The sequence below is a fragment of the Dermacentor andersoni genome, chromosome 10 (assembly GCF_023375885.2).
Source record: "Dermacentor andersoni chromosome 10, qqDerAnde1_hic_scaffold, whole genome shotgun sequence".
In the NCBI taxonomy this organism is placed as follows: Eukaryota; Metazoa; Arthropoda; class Arachnida; order Ixodida; family Ixodidae; genus Dermacentor; species Dermacentor andersoni.
In genome coordinates, this window is record NC_092823.1 from 92,739,708 (window position 1) to 92,764,242 (window position 24,535).

The following is a 24,535-nucleotide window of genomic DNA, read 5'->3' on the forward strand; positions in this document are numbered from 1 at the left end:
TCTGCAGGCGAATATTTTTATAACCTTCATATCAACCAACTACCTCAACTGTGTGTTGTCCTTAGACTATTCCTCTCTATACATCAATTATTCTGTTGCTTGGTAAAATAAATACACCTCTGATGCCGTAGAACAAGATTAAACATGCAGCGATGGAAAGTCGCTACATAAGCCCCGCTAAGCACTGAAAGGTGTTGATTTTCTACAGTTCTCCAAAATCACTCTTAGAGGTTTTCTTGAGGTATCTTATAAAGAAAATATTTATACTTTTAGGCGAAACGTGCACATCTTACCAAACAAAGGTGTCCGGATGTCAGCGACCGCTGCATGACCACTCAGAACTTCCTCGCCGCATTGTGAGCTTGTTGTGACCAAGACGCAGTAATTTGTGTCAGCGCTGCTGTGGAAGTCCAGCCAAGTCTCATGTGCTTGAAGTTCGATACAGCCGTGCATACTGGCTTCTTCACCACAATAATTGAACAGCTCGCATATTTTTACCGTGTATGCAAGAAATCTTCCATAAACTTTGGCCGATCCTTCCCACTGTAGGCGTGTAAGTGATGGTGATATTGCAAGCATGGTTATATTCTTTGGCGGATCTGGGCCTGAAGAGAACGAGTGCACACAACGTTCATATTTAGCATGAAAGCATTCCATTGCTGGCTTGCAAATTTTTAGAGTACATGAAACCGCCAATTTTCAAAACAAATGCTTCTAGTTCTTCAACGCTCGAGTAGTTCAATAATGACTCTTCAATAAAAATCTTGTTATTTTTGTTGTTTTGTCAACATAGAGTATGTTATCCCAAGTAAAGAAGAAACTTGAGAATATCTACCACAGTCAAAGTGGTGTGGAACACCAGTAACCAGGTCGAGAAAAGGTTTCTCAAGATTCCTTAGACTCCAGCACGAGGCTCTGTAGCCTACGCATTGGAATATATTGAAAGCAGAACATTCCTACATACCGAACGCTCAACTATTACCGCCACCGTATGCAGCTTTCGCAGACGGCATGAAACACTAAATAACATTCTGAGAAATTGTCCTACCTCAAGCTGTCAACGAGACCTTCTCCACATCAGTGTTCACCATTCAGACAACAGACAGCTCCCTAAAGATAACATCCGGAGTTACTGGCCGAACACCGCCATGTGGTGTGCACAAGGCCATCAAAGCGCTCATGTGCTTTATAAGGCGACGCAGACTAGATGAGCATTCTAAGTGTATTCTCATCATCATCAATATGAGTGAACATGCATCTACTAGAATGCACAAAATAACGTTCTTTCTGCTTCTCTTATTCTTATATTTGTTTCACCCTTTTCTCTTCCGCACATGTGAGGCAGCACATCTGTCTAAACCTTGATTAACCTTTCGGCCTTTCCTCATTCTCCCTCCCACTATCTTCCACTATGAAAGTAGCAACACTGACATGTAGGCGAGTGCCGATATCACTTCATAAAAAATCATTGTTAAAGCGACAGCCAAAATTGCCAAAGAAAAAAATTTGATGACCAGTGCCACACATTGTTTCAGCACGAGCGAGAAATATCTAAACGATAAAATAAGGAGACTTTTAAGAGAAAATTTCGTTTTGCACAATCAAGTACTTTCACTTCTGAATTGTAACATTTATGAGGAAGACTTATGCAGTTATAGGCAGTGAAAGCAATATTCACCTTCTCCAGGGATAAAGATCCCACGGAGGCTAACTCCGGGGGATGTACTCTCCGGTGGTCCGTTTCTGTGCACGCGTAAGGTAATGCTTACTTTGATGCAAGCCTCGAGGTTTGAGCATGTGACCCGTGTCTGATTTGGGTGAATGATCGTGCCGTTGCCGCACGATCCAATGCGTTCCTTTTCAGCACCGCCGCGTCCCTCACCTTCGTCGCCCGCAATGGAGAGCCAATAATAATCGAAGCGAGCCTGTGGCCTTTCCCAGGCCACAGTCACAGAGTTTTCAAAGGCGGATAGCAACTTCAGGTCGGTTGCATCAGGCAGGCCTGAAAAAACGCATACTGCTTTATATGACATTCACGGATAATGGGCCTTAAATGCATGTCAAGGCCTGCTATATGCCAGGATTTCAAATGAAAGTGCATGTGACATGCAGCGATGCAATAATGCAACTCCAAACTAATGACGTACTTCAACTGTATTACTTGCTGCTATATTATAGCTACCATTTAGTTCAATTGCGAGCGCCTTGTTACCTAGAATCTTTCCTCATCATACATAGATTGCTTCAATTGTGAAAAGGAAGCGCGCTGTGAGGCAGTTATGTTCACGCATCATTTATCTGCTGTTGCAGAAGTACGTACGATGAGGTATCTCTAAAATTTCGTACCTACCTTTATGCATGCAGACACAGATATGCAGAATAAGTAGCAATGCAATTATTACATTGTGAAACTTTTAAGCGCTAAACAAAATAATAACGGCATCAAAAACCATTCGAAGCTGGAAATGGGATGTTTCAGCCCTTAGCAAATCATCTAGTCAAAATAACTTCTGCTACTTCTGCATAGGCACACTCTTGCAACAGCCCTTCACTGACCGTAAGGACAGAATACTGGCGGTATTGAAATAGTACGTGGTTCTATGTTCATATGAGAAGCTCTAACATCCAAAAATAAAGATTCGTGCAAGTACTCATATGCAGGTTAATACCACATCTCGACGTATCAGGAAGAATGCGATTACATGAGTCTCTGTCCGTGTTACAGATTTCATTACATATTTATTTTCGCTTTACTTTGACTATGTCTTCATAAACAAAGATTTACATCAATTTCTTGTCCTCTTTGTCGTTGGTGTATTTGTTTCTCTACCATATGAAGTCGACCATATTAAAGTTTGCACCTGTCTACATGCACCAGAGAAAAAAAATAATTCACGCAGAAACACCTCTGGGAGTAGTCTAATTATGCGTAAGTATTGCACCACTTCCTCATCTCCACGCAGCCCGGTACCATTATCTATGTAATGAAACATGATACGACCGGTATAAACGACCGCGCAGCGGCAACACGACCTGCTGCGGATGCCGGCGCAAGGTGACTTGGTGAGGCAAGCAAAGTACTGCAGGTGGCCGCGCCATGTGCGCTGACGGCGTTCCAGTCATTCAACGCTGGTATCGCTCCTTGACACCTTATCAATCCGCGTTGAACCATTATGAGCAGGGCGCATTCTTTTTGAACGCGATCTGCGATGCAGACAGTGGCGACTGTTGATAGCTTCGCGCGCTGTGTTTTCGCCGCTTGGCGTTGATGAGAGACATAAGGGCGCACATTTTTCAAGCCATCTGCTAAATGAGAAGGAAGCGGTGTGTGCTAAAAGATTTTTGAGCGCTGTGTCCTTTGCGCTTCGCTCACGTCGAAGCTACAACCAGCACTAAGGTAAAGCCGCTCGCTACAGCGGGCTGTATCAAAACTGTATGCATGATTCCAATTTATGTGTGCACTTTCATGTCACTGATCATAGCAGTTGAAGCATGCTTCACTTCCACGGCGGAACGGTCTGGTGTTGCTTTACGTCATGGATCGGTCCACATTTCGTCTTAGGTGACGCACGGTTTTTGCGTTGGGTAAGCATAGAAATATGAATTATGAATTACTTCGTACGTGAAACAAATGACGTATCTTTATTACGAGCTACCGTACTTCGAATCAACCTTCATCCTATACCAATGCCGCAACGCACTTCCTTAGAGCAGGAATCCCTGTTCTTACGCGTGAAATGCCACTACAGGCAGGTATTACTTAAATATCAAGTAAACTCGTTAATAATTTCGAAAAGAAGTACGAGCTACCATACTCCGAATCAACCTTCAACCTATACCAATGCCGCAACGCACTTCCTTAGAGCAGGAATCCCTGTTCTTACACCTGAAATGCAACTACAGGCACGTATTACTTAAATGTCAAGAAAACTGGTTAATAATTTCGAAAAGATTGCGGAGATAAAAAAGCCCACAACAGCAGTTCGCATGTAGAGAACATGCAATTGTTACAACTAATATAAAGAAAAAATGAATGCAACTATCGAATATACCGCCCTCATAACTGTTCTGCCTAGTAAAACTTTCACGTTTCGCCGTTGCAAATGCTCGTGGCTTGATTAAGCTATACTAAAGAAATCGCACCTCATATTTCTGCATAAAAAGAATGCGGCCATGACCAACCACAGTTACATTTGTATTATACGGATCTCATGAGTCATAGTTTGAGTCATTATCGCGGGCGTCCTACAGTACCCTTCGAATGTTTAGCCCTTGGATCTCTAACGCTTCCGGTTCGATGAAGTGCATGTCTCTTACATTTACCTCTTAATCTTATATGCCTTGAGTTGAAACTTCTTCATTTTATTAGAACATACAAAGTTCCTCAAAGAGCATTCAAAATTTAAGTACTGGCACAAGGAAACAAAAACCTCGTGTCTATTCCCCATCCACACCCCTACGCTCGTCATTCAAGCGCACTTAACGTGAATTTGCGTACGATCGCAGCATGTTATATCGGCCTGAGTTGTGGATTCTGAATAAATAAATTTATTCCGGCTTCATACTGCTTGGTAAAAGTACTTTAATTATTATGAGATCCAATTCAAATTTTGGCGGTGTGTACCACTTATCCTCCAAAAAGGCCGGCGTTTGATGAAAATAATGTCGGAAATGTTACCAGTATTTTTTTTAAACAGACGGGTAGCTGTTCAATTGGTATTAGTCTTGTTAAGATAATTACTCTTGTTACGATGTTGTTCAAAGATAGAGAAATAGATGTTCGTGCTTTTGCTCTCACGTTTACTTTTCTAGTGAGTACTGGGAAATAACTAAGCTACTTCGTATAAAAAGAAAATTAAAACAAGCTTGATGACTCATAACAGTAAATGTCTGCCATCATATCACGAATATTTACCTCAGCATTCCTGTGAACCGAACCTCCAAAGGAGTGGTAGTCATGTGCTGTATTGTTCCTGGTTAACGAACTATGAGTAAGTGTGGTGGTCAGTAATACAAACTTTTCTACGCATGTCGATAAGAACGCCAATATGTGACCTAGGTTATTGTTATTGTTGCATTTGTGCCCAGAAGGAGAACTGTAGGTTTGAATGTTTCATAGTTACAGAACAGAGCAGTTGAAGAATGCATTACGCGTATGCAAACACATGTACGAGTTTCATTGCGGACCCAGCTGCAATTTTCTGTTCATCATTTCTCGCTGTCAAGTGGCGAGAACCGTATCGACATGAAAGGTACAGTGCCTTCATAACAATATCCTGTTCATGACATATAATTAGAAACTCACCGAAGAGCGGCGTCCGTATTTCCGCTATAAGTGGCCGGCTGCTTAGTTCGTCAACGCCGCACCGTGTTTTTACAGTAACCAATACGCAGTACGCAGTGTCCTCTCTGCTGTCAAACACTGTCCATGTCTCAGAGGTCGTGTATTCCGTACAATCACTGAAGCCTTCTGCTCGATCACATGATCCAAATGTGCTGCATATCTTCACATTGTACGATGTCATAATGCCCGACACTTTGTCCGGGTAGTCCCAGTGTATTCGAGTACGCGACGGTGATTCTGGGAACATCGTAATGTTCGTTGGTGGATTCGGCTCTGAAAGAAAGCAGCAAGTGAACGAAGTGATGAATTCGTGGTGCCAGCAAAGCGAAAGTAAGGCATAGCCAAAATGCAGCTGCTCGACAGGGTACGTCTTGGGCGCCTGTCTGTGCATGCATGCGTGCGTGTTTATGTGCGTGTGCTTCGCGTGTGCGTGCGTGCGTGTCTGTCGTCGTGTACGATAACACCATCAGTATAAACAAACTCATTCGCTGTTCAAGCTTCCTACTGTCAATCGTGAGCTTCTACATTCCCAAGGTGTCAAGCTAATGAAACTCGGTGCGACCATATAAAAAGAACGAGTGATGAACACACATGTCCTACGCTTTCGAAAAGTATTTGTCCCCTGGGCTTTATCAAGACATTTCTATGTGGCACATTATTCCCCTTATTTCGTGCAGGCATGTATTTGAATGACTTTGCTTTTCCATATAAAAATACTGCCCTTGCAATATGAAGTGGTTCAGCATTGCCGACGAATTGCTAAAAGCTTTGTTTTTTTTTTTTTCAAACGTCGCTGGCTTTTCGTAGCAGTGGGTGCTACTTGGCTGTTCTATAGCCGAAAAGGCCACCCACCCTCAGTGGAGGAGGTGTGTCACGGGCTTTCTTTGGCAGCTTGCACCGACACCTAATGGCGTTGGTTTGCGCGCACAACAACTTACCGTAGACGAAGATGGAAACAAATTGGAAGAGAAACCGGCAATAAATTACATTCGAAAAACAACAGCCGAATCTTTCCAAGGCAATGGCGAGGTTGTATTTGAAGAAAAAAAGAGCATGAAAGAGAACCAGATCGAAAAGGAGCTGGTGCTGACAATTTCAACTGGAAGAAACGCGAAGAGGAAATTCCTAAGCGCACAGCCACAGGGCTAGACGAGCTTCCCGTTAGGCTTCATAATGAACTCGGACCAGTAAGTAAGGAAGCCCTGGTGAAAGCAATGGAAAAAAACCTTAAAAGTTAGAAGAATACCAGCCAGTTGGCGACAAAATAGAATGAATTTAATTTATAAAGGTAAGTGAGAGAAAGATATAATTCGCTCGTATAAACCGTTGACCATTATTACATAGGTTATATAGAGGCTAGCACTGCAGGCAGTCAAATTAAAACTTCAAGCATGGGCAGATAATAATGCCATTTGGGAGAACTTCAGAATGGCTTCAGAATAGATAGGCGTTTGGATGATAACTTATTTGTTCTTACTCAATGTATTGAAATATCAAGAGTAAAAAGCAGACCTTTATATGCGGCCTTTTTAGACATTACAGGGGCGTATGACAACGTAGACGGCGAAATTTTGTGGGATATTCCGGGAGGGGAAGGCTTAGGTGATGATTGTCTACAGCTTCTGAGAAAGATTTACCTAGAAAATAGCGTTTACATTGAATGGGAAGCGATGAAAAGCGAGGAGAAAGTAAAGCAAGCTTGTCTATGTATATCACTTGATTTATAACGAGTTTAGGGCTGAGCCATCTAAATAACTCTGCTCTCCACGGTCTCGTAGTCATGTAAAAAACGCACCATGGCAGAGTTCGCTAACCGTTATGACATTTTTGAAATATTCATCTTTTTATTTCCTCGCGAAGTTCACAAGTGGGGCCACATTGATCTGATGTTTACTAATTTTGGGTTACCTGGCAATTTCAGCACTGGGCTGGAAGATATATTTGCAAGAAAATGCAGTAATATTCGTTTTGATTATAATAAATAGAACATATTTGTGCATAATGTGTAGATTAATTGTGTCCGGCAGCTTTCACAACATCCTGTATATTTACTAAATTATAATAAAGTAAGGCATTTACTAGCTGCCTTAGTATCGCTTATTCATTGTTTTCAAGAGAATTCTGTGAATATTTACTATTGTGCATCTCGTCTACTATTGTCGACCACGAGTTATCGCACCTATTTGCAAAAACTCAACCTTTAGTCCTCTTCTAATGGCTTGCCATTTACATTAGCGCTTTCCGATACTATGACCGCTATCTTGTGCGCATTTGAAAAGTCGATGTTCGGTTTTACCTCACGCGATTGGCCAAGATTGGCCTAGGCCGCGATATCGGCGCTCCCTACGACAATCACGTGAGACGAAGCAAGGCGTGAGCTTTTAGAACACGTACAAGATAAGGGTCATGGGCCGATATCTCACATCTCTTCTCGACCTGGACTTCACGATATATTTGCGTTGTGGGGTGCTTTCTTTTCGGCCCGCCCACCTTTCAATATTTCTAGATCCTTTCGCCAGACCGCAGACTCTAGTCTTGGAGACACAAGCGCTAGATGAGCGCTTGACGTCACTTAAACAGCCATTTCAGGGGAAAGTATGAAATTATATAGGAGATTCCTTAAGGAGATATTAGGAGTGATTTAATAGCCTTGAATGCGCTACCCTGCGTATGGTGATGAGCCAGTTTGCAGAATGGCTGTTCTTTATTCTTGACATTTTACATTCAGAGCTATGATCACGCAACACTGCTTACGTTTAGGAAGTACGATGATTTGAATTTTCTTAAGGTAGCCTCCCGCTGCGGGGTAGGCAGACTAACGCAGCGATTTAGATTAGCACCCATGAGGGACATAATGGCTGTCTTGGTGCAGTAAACCAAGTAGCAGGGTCAACTTCCGACCGCGGTGATCCCTTTTGGATTGGTGCATAATGCAAAAAAACGCTTTATGCGTTTACTTACATTTACGTGTACGCTGGAGAACTTTGGATCATGAAAGTAATTAGGTCGTCTACCACAACGGCTTTCCTTGTAGCGCTATTACTGCATGCTTATGCTAAACCAGCATGAATAAAATCAGGCGCTGCCTTATAAGTGTATTGGTGCTTACGCCCCTTGTTACAGAGAGCAAAGCCCGGCGTAACCAAGATACACGAACGGGAATTTGTACCTCACAAGAGAAGACGCGATGCCGCGGCCACATGTCCAGGATAATTCCGAGGATGCTTCCGCAACAATGGTCGAAGCAGGGCTAACACCTTCGCAGACGCCGGCGTACAGTGCACGGAAATGTCCATGCACAGCGATGGCATTGCTAAAACTTGCGTTTATGGTATGGCTGATTGTAACAGTGGATGCCTTAACGTGCTTCTTGCTCTGGCGAAGGGAGGTAAGTGAGTCTTGCGCTTTAAGTTTTCCATCATATCCTTGTTCATCATTTGACCTGGTTAGGAATTTTCATTAGATATGTTCACCGAAAAGAAGGAAAAAAAATATGTTTAGCTGTACAATATAACGATGGCGTTCATAAGAAAAATGACTTTTCTGACTTTTTCTTGCCAGCTGAAAATGAGTTTGTTTTCGCATGAAATTGGCGTAAATTAAGCTAACAGCTTTTCCTAGCTTTATATGAGGCAAGTGACAATGTCTAGCTTGATACGGAGCCAGTGACAATGTCTAAAGAGCTGCATCGTAAAAATAAAGCTAAGAACAAGTTATTAGGCGAGCACAGTATGTAACGCTTCCCATGTAAGGTGATATGTGCATGACAAATACTTAGATAAAATTCATGCACATCCCAGGGACACCAGGGCCCATTTTGTGAGAAACTTCTGTGCAATGACAGCGTGCATGTTACCTTTGCGAACGCAACCAGCATTCTTTGTCTACTTCAACCCTTTTGAATCTATCTACTTATCTATCTATCTATCTATCTATCTATCTATCTATCTATCTATCTATCTATCTATCTATCTATCTATCTATCTATCTATCTATCTATCTATCTATCTATCTATCTATGTAATTTATCTTTGAGCTTGCGCCTACCAAAAGACCCAAGTTTTCTACCTGTTTGGGCTTCCAGGTATGTGCTCTTGGTCATGATGCCGTGGTTGTCGTTCTATCGTCACTGTTGCTGCTTCGTAATGTGGCAGTCGTCATGCCACCATCGTCAAACGTTTAACCATACATTGAATTGCTACCAAATCGCCCAGCTTTCAGTATTTGAACCCCGACCCAAACACCCAAGTTGGCTAACAGCTTGGGTCGCTAGTTTTGTCCTAGTGGTAGTAATGGGGTCGCGGTCATGGCATCGTAGGCAATTCAGTTTTGTCAGCCAATAATCGTTACTCTGTTGTCGTCACGCGGTCTTCGTCACAGTCTTTCTGCATTCGTCTTCAGACCGGCGTCATAGTGCCATGATGGCCGTCCTATTGTTGACATTGTAACATTATCATGCCACTCTCGTCAAGCATTGGTTGTCATGTCATCCTCGTCACAAAGTGGTCTTAATGTTGTCATCGCGCCGTCGTCATCCTACCGCCTACATTGTTTCATCGATGTCAGTCTGTATTTGTCTTTCTATTGTATTCAAACTGTAGTCATTCTATCATAATTATGCCTCCGTTGTAATGCACAGTCGGCAGAAAGTCGCTGCCGTTATGCCGTTGTGAGACCATCGTCGTCATGCCTTCAATGTCATGCCGTAATGATCGCACCAGCATCATTGCTGCAGCTTTGTCGACCGACTCTGGTCATCCTATTGTGGTCACGTCATCGTAGTCATACTGGCTTCATGATACAGTCGTCGTCCCTGCAATGACTCCATAGACCTGCAATGCCATCATCGCCCTTGTATCACCCTGATGAAGTCATCATCATGCAATGGTTGTCATATCGTCAATCCAACTTAGACAACCAACTCTCGTAATGCCCTCGTCGTCAAAAAGTCGTCGTCTTGCTCTATATTTACAATCGCCATCAGTCCTGTAGCATAACCCCATTTTACGTCATCGTCGTGGTACCGTTTTCATTGATACATTCAATGATGAATATACCGGCGTCGTCACTGCGTCGTTGCCAGGCGGTCACTATCATGTATATGTTGTCCTATCTTGGCCTTCGTGCCATCTTCGTCGTGCCACTATTGTCATTGGAGCTTTGTGATCCTTTTGTCCTGCCGTCATGAACTCGCCATCGCCGTCATCTCATTGTCGTCAGGTCGTCGTTGTCACGTTCCCGTCGTTATAAGACGGTCATTATTTAAAAATCAACATCTCACATTTGCCATGCCGTCATCGTTATGCCAACTCTGTTGTCCCATTGGCATCGTTTATTTTTCGTCATTCCACAGGCGTGGCTGCGTCAGCGTCTTATATCCTCGTCACGCCTACATACTCATCAGCAAACTTTGCAAGCCAGTGCCATAGAAGAGTGGACCGATAGAATAGAGAGTGTATGTCGTATACAGCCGAAGCAATGGTAGTCTCGGAATGGCAACTACATGTGCTAAATAAAAAAAATTGGCAGTGGCTTAGCTCAGCAATGTCAGGATATACGTAGCGAAAGCTAAGGCATAGCATGGTTAGCCTTGGTTATTCTTGATTGCAAGTCCAGATTAGTCTGGTTGTCTAGCTATGTTGCGGCGTTTAGCCAGTCGTTCGGCGCGCTGTTCGTCTGTTTCCTGGGCGATTCGTTTCCTCTTCATCTCGATCCGATGTCGGTTCCAGGCTTGCTCATGCTTATCAGAATTGTCGCCGTCCATACTGCCGCCTCAACTGTGGTTGCGGCGCACGCAAGCTCTCCTTTTCAATCCTCCGACATGTTATCAGGCATGTGACGCAGCTGGTGAAGCGATCGGAGGCGAGCGCAACGACGAGGAACGCGGTGTGACGTCATACCAAACGGCGGCAGAAGAAAGGCGCGGCGCTGCGCAGCGGCGGAGCACCTGTGGCTCGGTGCTACTAGTGGCTCATGCGCAATAGTGACTAGGGAGCGAGAGATAGAGAAACATGCGACGCAGCTGGCGACGCGAGCGGAGGTGAAGGCAACGACGAGGAACGCGGTGTGACGTCATGGGCCTCCTCGGAGCACGGCCACGGCGAAATCGCAACTTCGCGGCCAATAAAGCTTTCGCTTTAAAAAGAGTTCAGGAATACAATGTGCCGCTACATGGCTCGAATGTTGATGACATTAACGTCATCTGTCATCGTGTGAGGAATCATGGCGTTATTTTGGGGTGAGACACGTTACTGAAACGGAAAGATGGGTCAATAAAGCTTTCTTCTTGACCAGTTGGTACTTATTAATAAGAGCACAGCAGGCCAATAGGCCAGAGATAAGGGGAAGCGCAATGGTTCAGCTAATTTTATATACGCAATAAACGTGAATATCGGCGCATCACCACAAAAGTATCATGAGGCAGCACACATTCAGTAAGAAGGAACAGGTGAGAGAGGACAGGCCATCAACGTCGGCATACCTGATGCCCTTAAACTGTTTCTTGCGTGGTTATATCAAAGAACTTGTTTACGAGGTGCCATTGACTATATATACTAAAATTTTAAGGCAAAGGTAAAACAGATATACAGCATCTTTCCAGAATTAATGCTCACGAATGCCAAAGAGAGCGTAAAAACTACATCTCAAGCTGTGTGGTGTCTGAAGGGGACTTTTTGGATGTTAGTGGCAAAAAAAACAATAATAATAAAGCTGCCCGCAGATATTTCTTGCGCGCTGACTAGTCTTTCTGCACCAAAAGTTTACTTTCCAATGAACAAAGTCAATACCACTGAAGGTGAGTCAACAGTGTAATTGCGGCTACAGCTATGAATCGTAGGGTTTTGCGGCTCAAGACTTTAAAGAACGAAAGGCACCAACCCCCTGGGGCCTGCGCCGTTAATCACACACTAGTGTGCTCACCGATAGAAAATTCACGGACGATTACAATACTCATCAATGCGTAATTTGAGCGCAGCTATGTACGCGTTTGTTTTCGCGGTATTTTGGCTGGTGCGGACAGTGTCTCGTGTGGCACGTTGCGAATGGAGCTAGGTGTGACGAGACTTTCTTTCTAATCGGGAGATAGCGAGACGCAGCGCGTGGGTGACGCGTCGGCGCGATTCACGACCACCGCGTCAGACAGACCTCCGTTCACGCAGCGCTTTCTTTCCATATATGGCATCAGTGGACGCTATCGCCGCATGCCTTATTAATGGCGTCATCACTGAGCGGAAGACGAGCGTTACTCTGGCGCCATTCCGCAGCGATGGTCGCTGCAGAACACGCCTTGCTCGGAGCTACGCTTTTCTTCTCACACTTTCGCCATACCCTCCTCCTCCACTTTCTCTTCGTGCTCTCACCGCTATCGACGTCTTTCATCCTCCGCGGCGCTTCCCGGTCGCTATTTGATGCTTCGTTGTGCTCGTTCGCTCATTTACCTCGAGGATGGCGAGGAACGGCGAAACTCAAGGCAGGAACCGGCGCCTAAAAAGTGAAGAGGATTTTCTTCCATGGTGTCCTGCTCTCTACGTTATTCAATGCTTCTGCGCACTTCCTCGTCTTGTAGCAACACGCGCTAGCGACAAGTGGCATTACGCGGTGACCCACGCCAACAGCGATGCCTGTCCGCTTTCACACAATCGCCGAGCCCAGCACTCAGCGCACTTAGTTCGTGCGAGTCACGCCTGGGATCACTGTCCTCGCGGCGCGCAAGTGCGTCATTATATGGCTATTATTACAATTAGCGCGCTTTCCTTAAAACAAAGAGAAAAGCGATTGTGGCCGATATAGTGCCTTTGAAGGAACTTCTTTATATGTGCTAGAATTTATTTCCATCTTCCCTACTCTGAGTCGCATTAGAGCTAGTCAACCAATCTATTGCTAATTCTCAATATGTCAAACAGGCAAAAAAAGTTCTTGACTGGGGTACACAGCAAACAGATTAGCCTTATAAGAATAATTATACGTGATATTCCCTGGAAATGGCCCAGCCATGATTCTTTACACAGCTATACAGGAGCAACATTGCTATATTCCATAATTTTGCTCCGGTTGCCACCTGCGGTAGCAGAAAAGCGACGGGATATAAGTTTACTCCCCCGCCAGAATCTTGCCTTTTTTGTGAGATCCCCACTCAGAAAAATTTAAGAAATCGCCCCCCGTAGAAAGAAGGTGGTCACGTGGGCATTTCCCTTGAAGCGGCTCGCACGCCAGGAATCGGCGGTATCCGGCGGGGTCGGATAGGTTCAAGTTTCACAGGTTTCTGCACATGGGTGGAGCGTTTTAGGCGCCGGTGTTTCGTCGGAAAGTAATTTCTCGCCTATTGCCTTCGATGAAGCTTTCAATATGTTCCTCATGCTCAATGCATCTCATCTTCACACGCATTAGATGTTCTCGGCATGGTTACAACGATGAAATGGCTAGCGGCCTTTTCAAGAGCGACAGAACTAGAAAGCTGCTGGCAGACTTACGACGTCGGCAGAGGTTTGTGACGCTGTTTTCGTGTTGCGTGATGCTCTTGATTATTTGAGCACGTGAACTACACGTTACAGATCCGTTTACGTGGTTTCTGAAAGTCCTACGTAGCAAGGCGACAGCCGCAGCTGTTAGAGCTATTGCACCCTATCTAGTCGCTCATGAATCCCGTATTATGACTTTGCTTCGGCATGCTGTTGTGCGACCAGGAAAGACCGGATTGTAAGCAATCATTTTGAAAGCGTAATCATGTCGGAGCTTAGCCAAAGAGACCCGTCCCCTAAGACGACCGCTCTCAACATGGCGCCTGCAGCAGCGAGCTAATTCACCTTCCTGCTGCCTCTCGCTTCAACGCCAACCAAGAATCTGGTTCTTAGCAGCAGGGAAGTATACATCATTACGTCAACCAATGAAACAATTAGGCGGTTGTAATAAAATTCGAGAATACTTCAAAACATATTGTGTAATATGGGCAAGTGAGTCGCGCAGACAAATCTAATATTCTGCACTCCATCGATTCCTAGCATTCGCATCATTTCAATAAATTAGTGGGTGTTTCATTCAGTGAGTGTCCGCTAGTGCCATAAAACAAGCGTAGAGAGTCATTTTTGTTTAGGATTATCGGGAAATTGAGCACGGAAATATGCTCGACATACCTTAATTCCGCAGAAAAGTTTGTCAAAGGAAAAGCTTTAAAAATATCGTCGATACCAAACCAGAATGAACAGAATGTTCCGATCTTAGTGCATTCCCACTGGCTCGCACGATAGGCACATTCATCTGCCATTATCATTAAAATGCATACAGATCGATCATTAGTTAGGCGCCAAGATTTGTTATATCCTCACGAACTATTGCGAACTTTATGCATTTTTAAGACGAAAAGCTCAAAGCGGCAATGGTGTGTACGTTTGAGATTTATTATATCTTGTTTTATGCTGTTCGACGTTGAGCAACGTGTCGTGGGCCTTTACAACGAGCCATTTCCCCAAAAGAATTGCGAAAACAATACTCACCTTCACCCGGGACAAATATGTCCTGGAGAGCAACTCCGACGGACGTACTCTCCGGCGGTCCGTTTCGGTGCGTACGTACGCTTACGGTCACGTTGGTGCAGGCCTCGAGGCTTGTGCATTTGACCTGGTTCTGGTCTGGGTGAATGATTGTGCCGTTGGCGCACGATCCAGCATTGTTGTGTTTCTCGCCTTTATGGTCGGTAATGGACACCCAGTAGTAATCGAAGCGAGCCTTTGGTCGTTCCCAGGCAATGGTAATGGAGTTATTCGCAGCGGACAGTAACGTCAGCTTGGTTACGTCAGGGAGGTCTGAAAGCGTGATAACTGCTCAATACAGGCATTCGTGGTTCATAGGCTTAACGTGTGTCAACGTAAACTAGCCAACACACTAAATTTTTATTTACCCTGCGGGAGCCTCCTGAACGACGAAGTCTGCTTTTTAAGTTTACGTTCATTTTTATTCAGCATGCAGAAGCAAAATACTCTAGAGTCATATGAGCCTCAACAACCTGCCACATAGATTTTATTCACTCGCCAAACATTTTCTACTGCGATAATAAAAGAAATGTTGCGGATTTATTTTAATATAAAACCAACCCATCAAGGAATTCTCCCCCTGCTTTTGTAATCAAGGATTTCGCGTCCGCCGAAAACCATCTTCAAGTCTGGAGCTATGCAATTATATTTCAGAGATTACTTCATTCTGTTGTTGCCGTTACCCTTTATTGCGTGCTTAAAAAAGCTGACGCTTTGCAGAAATAAATGCACCATTATTGTGCAGGGCAATACACATGCATCACTTAATAGTCAGATGTTTCAGCACGACATCTGTATTTAAAAAATATGTTTAAGTACAACACCCGCACACGGCAGGCTATAATGCCTTGTTTCGCATGCATCTTCTTTTGGCCATTTGATTGTTTAATTAATAAAAGAACAGCCATATTGCATGATGTCCTATATAACACAGATTCTTTGCTTCGCTCATAACTGGGCGGCGGCCCCACATCCGTGCACCTTTAAACAAATGCAAAGCCAGAAGCAATTCATATAGCTACGTTGTACATCCACCAGTTCACTTCTACCTTCCAGTAAGGAGGCTGTCGTGTGTTATTTTGAATATTTCGTATTGCACTTCTAAAACGATACATTGAGAAAGGTGTCTTAGAGTGACACGGAATTATGCGAGCACCATTTGTGACGGGTGAACCAGCATTCGTACCTATAAGCTTTATGAACCTGATACCAATAAAGTCATAGCGGTAGTGCGTGCTTTCTCTCAACCCGCCTAAACTGTGCGAGAGACCCTCTTCCTTTTCTCTCTACGTCTACTGGGCGTAAGATACGAGCACCTAACGCATAATATTTGCGCTGCTTTAGGACACCTAAAGTCACAAGCTACATTTGAAGGACGACAATGCAATGCCATCATCAAGAACGACCTAGACCTTTTACTGAAATCCCATGAGGATCGGCGAGCCCTACTAATCGCATTGTAGCGTTTGTGAGCACACATGTGTTGCACTGCTGTAAGGATCGCCATCTACCTCACATCCTTTGTTTACACGGTCTCTAGCGTCTGCTGAGATTGCTCGGCACTACACATGACGAAATGCCATAGCTAGTCAAGCAATAACCAAGATTTCACTTTGAGAGCTCACCAAATAAAGGCGTTCTAACTTCCAGTGCCGCTGCCGGACTCGTCAAGACGTCCACGCCGCATCGGGCAATGGCGGTGATGAGTGTACAGTACGATGTGTCTGCGGTGCTCTCGAAGTCCAGCCATGCATCAGAAGCACTGTGCTCAATGCACCCACTAGTGTTTGCCTTTCTGTCGCATGTGGTGAACACTTTGCACACTTTCACGTTGTAGGTATCTAGACTGCCATGTACAATCGCTGGTGACTCCCACTGGAGTTGTGTGATGGACGGCGATTTAACGACGATATTAATGTTCTTGGGTTCACTTGGATCTGATGACGAGAGAATGCCAATAATAGGTTTATTAGCCACACATAATTTTCAGCAGCCGTTTCGTGGACCAACCATGCGTAGGGCCACAAAGCACATTCGTCAATCACGCCAAGATTCATGCTGTTTTACAGCTATAGAGCTATAGAGCTATAGAGCTATACTTCAGTAGAAGAGAATTGGCTACTTCATAAATACAGAAAATATCACACCTTAACAATAAAAATTCGTAGCAAATAAACAAAAACAAACACATACAAATGGCTACTAATGGATATTTTAAATTTCTTCATAACCGAAAATAAAATAGGACGTGCCTGCGCGTGATTACCGCTGTGTACAGACAGACAGAACTGCTGTGTTCTGGGGGTCTATTTTGCTCCAGATCTATTACCGCATTGTTTGCGTTCCGTGGGTCGGCATTTGTTACCAATTGTATTTCTCCTCATGTCATTTCTGATAAGCTTGACATTGCTGTAAGCGTTATCGCACAATTCAATATTCTCACAAACAAATATTTCCAGCCTTTTTAGCTACTACACTGCTTACACTTATATTGCTCATGCGTTGATTATTTCAAATGATCCTACTCACAAAAAATCTATTTCACTGTATAGTTTTTTCTGAAGATTTCAAAGCGTATAAAAAAACTCTATTTCAGAAGGATATCGGCAAACTTGGACCGTATTTGATAAAGACTAGGACCGCTGCAGCATTGCATACTTACTTAGAGCACTTTACAAATTGTTTTCATTTATGCGCTAGGAAAACATATGTTGCCAATTCATTCATTTGTAAATATTTTTGTCTAGTCGGTAACACTGGCCCAGTTACTTGATTTTATGGATCTTAGGGAGCCATTTCGCTTGCAATATTATTAGGTGGATTTACCCACCATAAATATATTGCTTTGTTATTTTATGTATCATGATCAGTTTCTCCTATTCATGTTTCAAATCAGTTATCAAATCCGCACTGCTACGATAATTTTAATACCTAGTCAAAATTATTAAAGAAAAATCCATGCCTTACTACCAATCCCCTTCACTTCATGTCATCGCTGATCAAAAATGATTTATCAGCACTAAATCAAAGCTGCCACTGAAGGAAGCAAGCTAGACGGAGAATTCTTGTCTTGTTCCTTCGTAAAAATTCCACTCCTCGATGCATAAATTTACTTCTAATTATGTGGGTAAATTATCTAAGGCAATCGCTTGAAAAATATGGTAGTATTCGCTACCATATTTGTAAATCGTCGCTACATTTATGCTATGCTTAGACACATTATTTACTTCTATATGCAAGAACGCGAACTGAAACAAACTGGGGCTGGCATCTGCAATGTTTCATTATTATAAGAAAGTTTAGCACGTTTTGATTATTTTTATAGTAAGATTCGCCTGTCGCAAAAGTTACACATTGGACACTCAGTCACATTACTAGATTGTTTGTGCTGCAAACAACCCATTTTCAAAGACGAGAGCACATCGTACTAGGACGAAATTTCATACTATGAGAAATACAGACAAGCAAGCCCATATATTTAGTGATATCGAGTACAATGCGCTGTCTGAAGTTACACAGTCCTGCGTCCAGCAAAAAAAAACTGTAATGTCTATGAGCATTAGGCAAAGATAATTCGAGCTTTACTAACCTTGACCACTGAGGAAAACACCTGTTAATGTGCTCCCCTTGGAGGTGCGTTCAGGTGGTCCTTTCACGAACGTGCGAACAGTGACACTAATATTGGAGCAGGGATCGAAAGGGCCACAGGTGACTTGAGTCTGCTCAGCACGGATGATGGTGCCGTTGCCACAGGAACCGGCTTGACGTTTGGGAACACTATTATTTTCATTATCATTTTCAATGGCGACATCGAGCCAATAGAAATCAAAACTGCCCCGAGGTTTGCCCCAGGCGACGGTGATATAGTGACTATCAACAGCCATCAAGCGGAGATCGGTGACGTCAGGTAGAACTGCAACAGGATAATTATGAGTTTTGTCATTGTCAGCTTTATCTGCTTGGCATGCGCGAAAGGAGCTCGTGGGTCCTTGATTACGGTAGTTCAAGAGAATGAAGAGAAAGCGCGCACCGACATATAATGCAAGATAGCTGACCTACAAATCAAATGGGGCGCGAACATGAAACTTCCGCATAAGGGCTTGTTAAAGACATGCTGAAGTCCTTAAACATGTATCTTCTGCCCACGAACATTTTTGCATTCTGCCTGTTTCGGCATGCCGCCCTCAATACTAAATATAAAGCTTCGCCTCCCTCCTTCACCTCCCGCCCAGGTTATGATTAGTAGCATACCCATAGCTAGCATAACCAAAGACAATGACGTTGGTAAATTGTAAAAACCGACGTCATATTAATGACAGAATTAATGACAGTGTTGCTAGCACTTTCAAACGGCCTCGCTCGAACTTCCTTGACCGACCGAAGCATGTCAGATTTTCCAGGTCTTGTGGCCGCTGACCCAAGAAACTCATTCTCGATTCGCATTGTTTCGTAAATTGAGTTGGGTGCTTTCAGCTCTACAGAGTTGACAGTCGGAGTTCGCGTTCTTCGTTTCCCTCTTCTTCAGTCCGTGTCTGCAGGCCTTTTCCTAACGTCAATATCAACCAACTACCTCAACTGTGTGTCGTCCATAGACTATCCCTCTCTATACATCAATTATTCTGGTGCCTGGTGAAATGAATACATCTCTGATGCCACAGAACAAGGTGAAATATGCAGCTACGTAAAGTCGCCACATAAGCTCCGCTAAGCAGTGAAAGGTGTTCATTTTCAAAGTTTCTCCAAAATCATACTTAGATGTTTTCGTGAGGTAACTTACGATAAAAAAATATTTATACTCTTATGCGAAACGTGTACATCTTACCAAACGAAGGTGTCCGGATTTCAGCGACCGCTGGACGACCACTAAGAACTTCCTCGCCGCATTGTGAGCTTGTTGTGACCAAGACGCAGTACTTAGTGTCAGCGCTGCTGTGGAAGTCAAGCCAATTCTCATGTGCTTGAAGTTCGATACAGCCGTGCATGCTGGCTTCTTCGCCACAATACTTGAACAACTCGCATATTTTGACCGTGTATGCAAGAAATCTTCCATACGCTTTGGCCGATCCTTCCCACTGTAGGCGTGTAAGGGATGGTGATTTTCCAAGCATGGTTATGTTCATTGGCGGATCAGGGCCTGAAGAGAACGAGTGCACAGAACGTTCATATTTAGCATGAAAGCATTCCATTGCTGACGTGCAAATATTGAGAGCACATGAAAACGCTAACTTTTCAATACAGATGCTTGTATTTTTCCGACGCTCGAGTAGTTCTAAAACGCCCCTTCAATTCCAATTTTGCGAATTTTGGTTGTTTTGTCAAAATAGAATATGTTATGCCAATGGAAGATGAAGCTTGAGATGTCTATCACAGTCAAAGTGGTGTGGAACACCAGTAACTGCTCGAGAAAAGGTTTCTCAGGATACCTGATAGAATAACTGTGTAAAGTTGACTGGAGTTGTGTTCGTGATTCTCAATGCGCTGCAAAAAAGAAGTGAGGCGTGCAGACAGGACACAGGAGTAGAGAAGTGGACAACACGCGTTTGTGTTGTCCACTTCTGTCTACTTCTGTCCACAGTGAGTGCTTACCAACTAGCTCAGCTGTCTGTCGTTCAATGCGCTGATACCGCGTAAGAGCTGTTCATTGACACCTTTAGCAAGTGTTATCACAAACATTTTCCGTTCCGCTCACGAAAGCCTCGCGCTTCCCGAATTCTTAAACCATGTGTCACGAATGACCTATGAAAAAAAGAAAACAATTGGCTTTTTAACCGATTTATTAATTAATAACATCCTGGTGATTTGCAAACATTTAGGTCCTTTCGTAACCGGCTGACAAAACAGCTACGTACGGCTCGTACCTCATATTTTTGAAAAGAACTTTTTAACGTGCCAAAATGATAGCCGTAAAGTCTGGCACAAGTTAAACACATTAACACATAGAGAAACGTGTCATACACCTGAGAAGCAGATTCTTATAAACGGTGAGGAAATCAGTTTTGACGCAGCCCAACACCTAAGCAAGGTAGCACACCGTATGACATTAGAGAAGTGGCACACACCTCAATTCACCCATGAACGATTGCATTCCCTCGACCCCTCTATGCAACTGCGGATGTTACCAGGGCTTCTGCGAAATGAGGAAACAATGCTGTGCCGCTTACGCTTGGGCGTTGCATTCACCAATGTATATATGTTTTTGATTGGAATGACTGATAGCGCAGACTGTAGTGTCTGCGATGTCGAGGAAACTATAGAACATCTACTGTGCTACTGCCCATCTTGACCTCTGCACAGCTCTCTCTCAGCAGACATGACCTCTGCACAGCTCTCAATCAGCTAGATAGCACACCGTTCAGCTTGAAGATCTTGGGACCATGGCCTCGTATATCGCAGCTACAAAAGGCCACAAAAGCTCTGCTGCGATATTTGAAAGCCACTGGATTGAGTCAGCGTCTGTGATCCGGACTGAGTGACCGCACGATATACCCAGTAGACTTTCTCTTCTTCTTTTAATCTTTCCGTCCCCTTTTCTTTTTACGCAGTGTAGGGTAGCCAACCGGGCTCAGTCCTGGTTAAACCTCCCTACCTTTCCTTTATCATTTTCTCTCTCTCTCTCTCACCAGTACATGTCACCAAACTGCCAGCCTGAGTGCCTGTCAACTTATAGATGCTCACTGCGCGGAATCAATATTTTTGAACCCTACAAATGAACATGAAATAACACTGCTTTTCCGTGACCTGAGTAACAGTAGTGCCTGTGATGCTGATAACCTGTAAATCAGGCCTGTCAGCTATGTGCTTGATATTATTTCACCTGTTCTTTCTCATATCTACAATATCTGTCTCTCCCAAGGCCAATTCCCAAAAAGAATGCAGGTGGCAAAGGTCCTACCCATTTTCAAAAAATGTGACAAAACACATATCTCGAATTACAGACCCATTTCCATCCTCCCGATTTTTTCGAAAGGACTAGAGAAGATAATATTTTGTAGGCTGTCCTGTTTTCTTGAAAAACATAACTTCTTAACCCCACATCAACACGCTTTCCGCAGATTCATATCAACTGAACTAACACTACTTAAGCAGAAAGAACTAATTCTTGAAAATCTTGAGGCAATCTTTATTACTCTTAGGTGTTTTGTCGACTTATCTAAAGCCTTCGATTCTATTGAACATAAACATCTGCTTCGTAAGCTAACTTATTATGGCATCCGAGACATTGCCCTCAGCTTACTTCAATCTTACTTGAGTCACAGAAAGCAATTTGTGAATTTAAATGGATTATCATCCAGTGCCTTTCCTGTTCATGTAGGTGTCCCACAAGGAAGCATCTTGGGCCCCCTTTTGTTCAATATTTTCCTCAACGACTTTATTACCATTGATTCTGGCACAATGTACATTATGTATGCCGGTGACACCAAACTTCTTTTTCCATCCAAATCCCCGGATGACCTGGTCTTACGTGCTAAAAGTCTGCTCTCTAAAGTACACAGTGGTCCCTCAAAAACGGTCTAACAATCAATTCCGCAAAAACCAAAGCCTTGCTCTTTCATCCAAGAAATATGAATGTCGTGCTACCCGGAGATATATTGCTTAACTCCTGTACTATTGAAGTTGTGCAATCAATCAAATGTCTGGGTGTGCACTTTGACCATGATATGACATGGCGCTCTCATGTAGATTTCTTCACCGGCAAACTGTCACAGGTATTGGGTGCTGTCCATTCCTCTATGTACCAGCCGCAATCCGTGAAATTGCTGATTTATAACTCACTTTTTTTCAGCCACTCAAATTACTGCTGCCCCGTATGGGGGAAAACTTCAGCCACAAATATTCACAAGCTGTTTGTTATCCAGAAGAAATTTCTTCTTGTCATTTGTAATAAGCCTCGTGATTTTCATTCCGCTCCTCTTTTCAGCGCGCTTAGAACCCTTAAATAGCCTTCCCTAATAAACCTCTTCTTGCTGTGAACCTACAGAAGATATGAGAAAAATATTGGCGCGCTCAGCTCTCTCGCTAATCTCACAAAACGAGAAACCCCTGACACTAACTCGAGCTCCTGAGACTCGGTGTGTTCCTCAACTTCGTACTAATTATGGCCAGCAAATATTATGCCACTGGCTGCCTAGTTTACTCAATGATCTCACCAGATGCAATATCGATGTGCTCACTTATTCCGCCCAAAAATCTGCGTGAAGTATTTCTGCGATCTTGACTGCGTACGGTTGTACTTTGTGAATGTTGCCCTTGGTGTTTTTGCTTTTTTTTCTCCTCTTTTTTCCTTAACACGTTTCCCACGTGCCCTGCTGCTGCCATTGTAAACGGAACCTGGGGCCAGTCAAGCTGCTTTCTCTGTAGCTTTTTCCCCTTGTTTTTCCGCCACAACCATGTACCTCCTTACTTGTGGAAACTCATACAATAAATATACATAAAACCTTAGACTCCAGCACGAGGCTTCCTAGCCTACACCTTTAAATATATTGAAGCTTCACATTCCTACATACTGAACGCTCGACTATTACCGGCATCGTATGCAACTCTCGCTGTCGGCACGAAACACTAAATGACATTCTGTGAAATTTTCCTACCTCCAGCTGTCAACGAAACCTTCTGCATATCAGCGTTCACCATTCAGACAACAGACAGCTCCCTAAAGATAACATCCTGAGTTCCTGGCCGAACACCGCCATATGGTATGCACAAGGCCATCAAAGCGCTCATGTGCTTTATAGGGAGAAGCAGACTAGAAGAGCATTGTGAGTGTATGCTCATCATGAGTGAATTTATGAGTGAACATGCATCTACTAGAAGGCGTTAAATAAAGATGTGCTTCTCTTAACCTTATATTTCAATCACCGTTTTCCCTTTCGCACTTGTCAGGTAACAAATCGGTCTAAACCTTGATTAACCTTTCGGCCGTTCCACATTCTGCCTCCCCCTATTTTCAGCTATTAAATTAGCAATACTGACTCTTAGGCGAGTGCAGATATGCTATCACTTAAAGAAACAAACATTGACAAAGCCAAAGCCGAAATTTTCATAGATTAAAAAAGTTACCTGGCCAGATTCACCAAGAACACAAAGCTACCGTATCACACATCGTTTTATCAAGAGCGAGAACATTCCTAACGTTAAAAAAATGAGGCCTCTTACAGTAAATTCTATTTTGCGTAATTAAATTCTTTCACTTTTGAATTGTAACCTTTATAAGGAAGACTTATGTGGTTATATGCAGTGAAAATAATGCTTACCTTCTCCCGGTATAAAGATCCCACGAAGGCTAACTCCAGGGGATGTATTCGCCGGTGGTCCGTTTCTGTGGGCGCGTAAGGTAATGCTTACTTTGGTGCAAGCCTCGAGATTTGAGCATGTGACCCGTGTCTGATTCGGGTGAATGATCGTGCCGTTGCCGCACGATCCAATGCGTTCCTTTTCAGCACTGCCGCGTCCCTCACCTTCCTCGCCCGCAATGGAGAGCCAATAATAATCGAAGCGAGCCTGCGGCCTTTCCCAGGCCACAGTCACAGAGTTTTTCAAGGCGGAGAGCAACTTCAGGTCGGTTGCATCAGGCAGGCCTGAAAAACCGCATACTGCTTTATATGACATTCACGGGTAATGGGCCTTAAATGCATGTCAAGGCCTGCTATATGCCAGGATTTGAAAT

General features: G+C 43.7%; 1 protein-coding gene and 1 long non-coding RNA gene across 2 annotated transcripts in view; both read right to left on the reverse strand.

Moving 5' to 3' along the window:
- The window catches only part of LOC126543537 (phosphatidylinositol phosphatase PTPRQ-like), a 37,586-nt gene extending 20,797 nt beyond the window's left edge, over positions 1–16,789 (reverse strand). The window contains exons 1-5 of the mRNA XM_055078051.2: positions 16,497–16,789; positions 14,836–15,144; positions 5,306–5,617; positions 1,679–2,002; positions 294–605 (exon numbers count right to left, since the gene is read on the reverse strand). Coding sequence (XP_054934026.2) covers positions 294–605; positions 1,679–2,002; positions 5,306–5,591 — 922 coding nt within the window. The 5' untranslated portion in view covers positions 5,592–5,617; positions 14,836–15,144; positions 16,497–16,789. The remainder of the gene's footprint in view (positions 1–293; positions 606–1,678; positions 2,003–5,305; positions 5,618–14,835; positions 15,145–16,496) is intronic.
- Positions 16,790–18,466: 1,677 nt separating this feature from the next.
- LOC140213554 (uncharacterized) lies at positions 18,467–24,433 on the reverse strand. The gene is made up of 3 exons (XR_011890419.1): positions 24,123–24,433; positions 19,694–20,005; positions 18,467–18,784 (listed from the first exon to the last, which is right to left on the reverse strand). It is a non-coding gene; the product is annotated as an uncharacterized lncRNA (long non-coding RNA).
- Between the last annotated feature and the right edge of the window lie 102 nt (positions 24,434–24,535).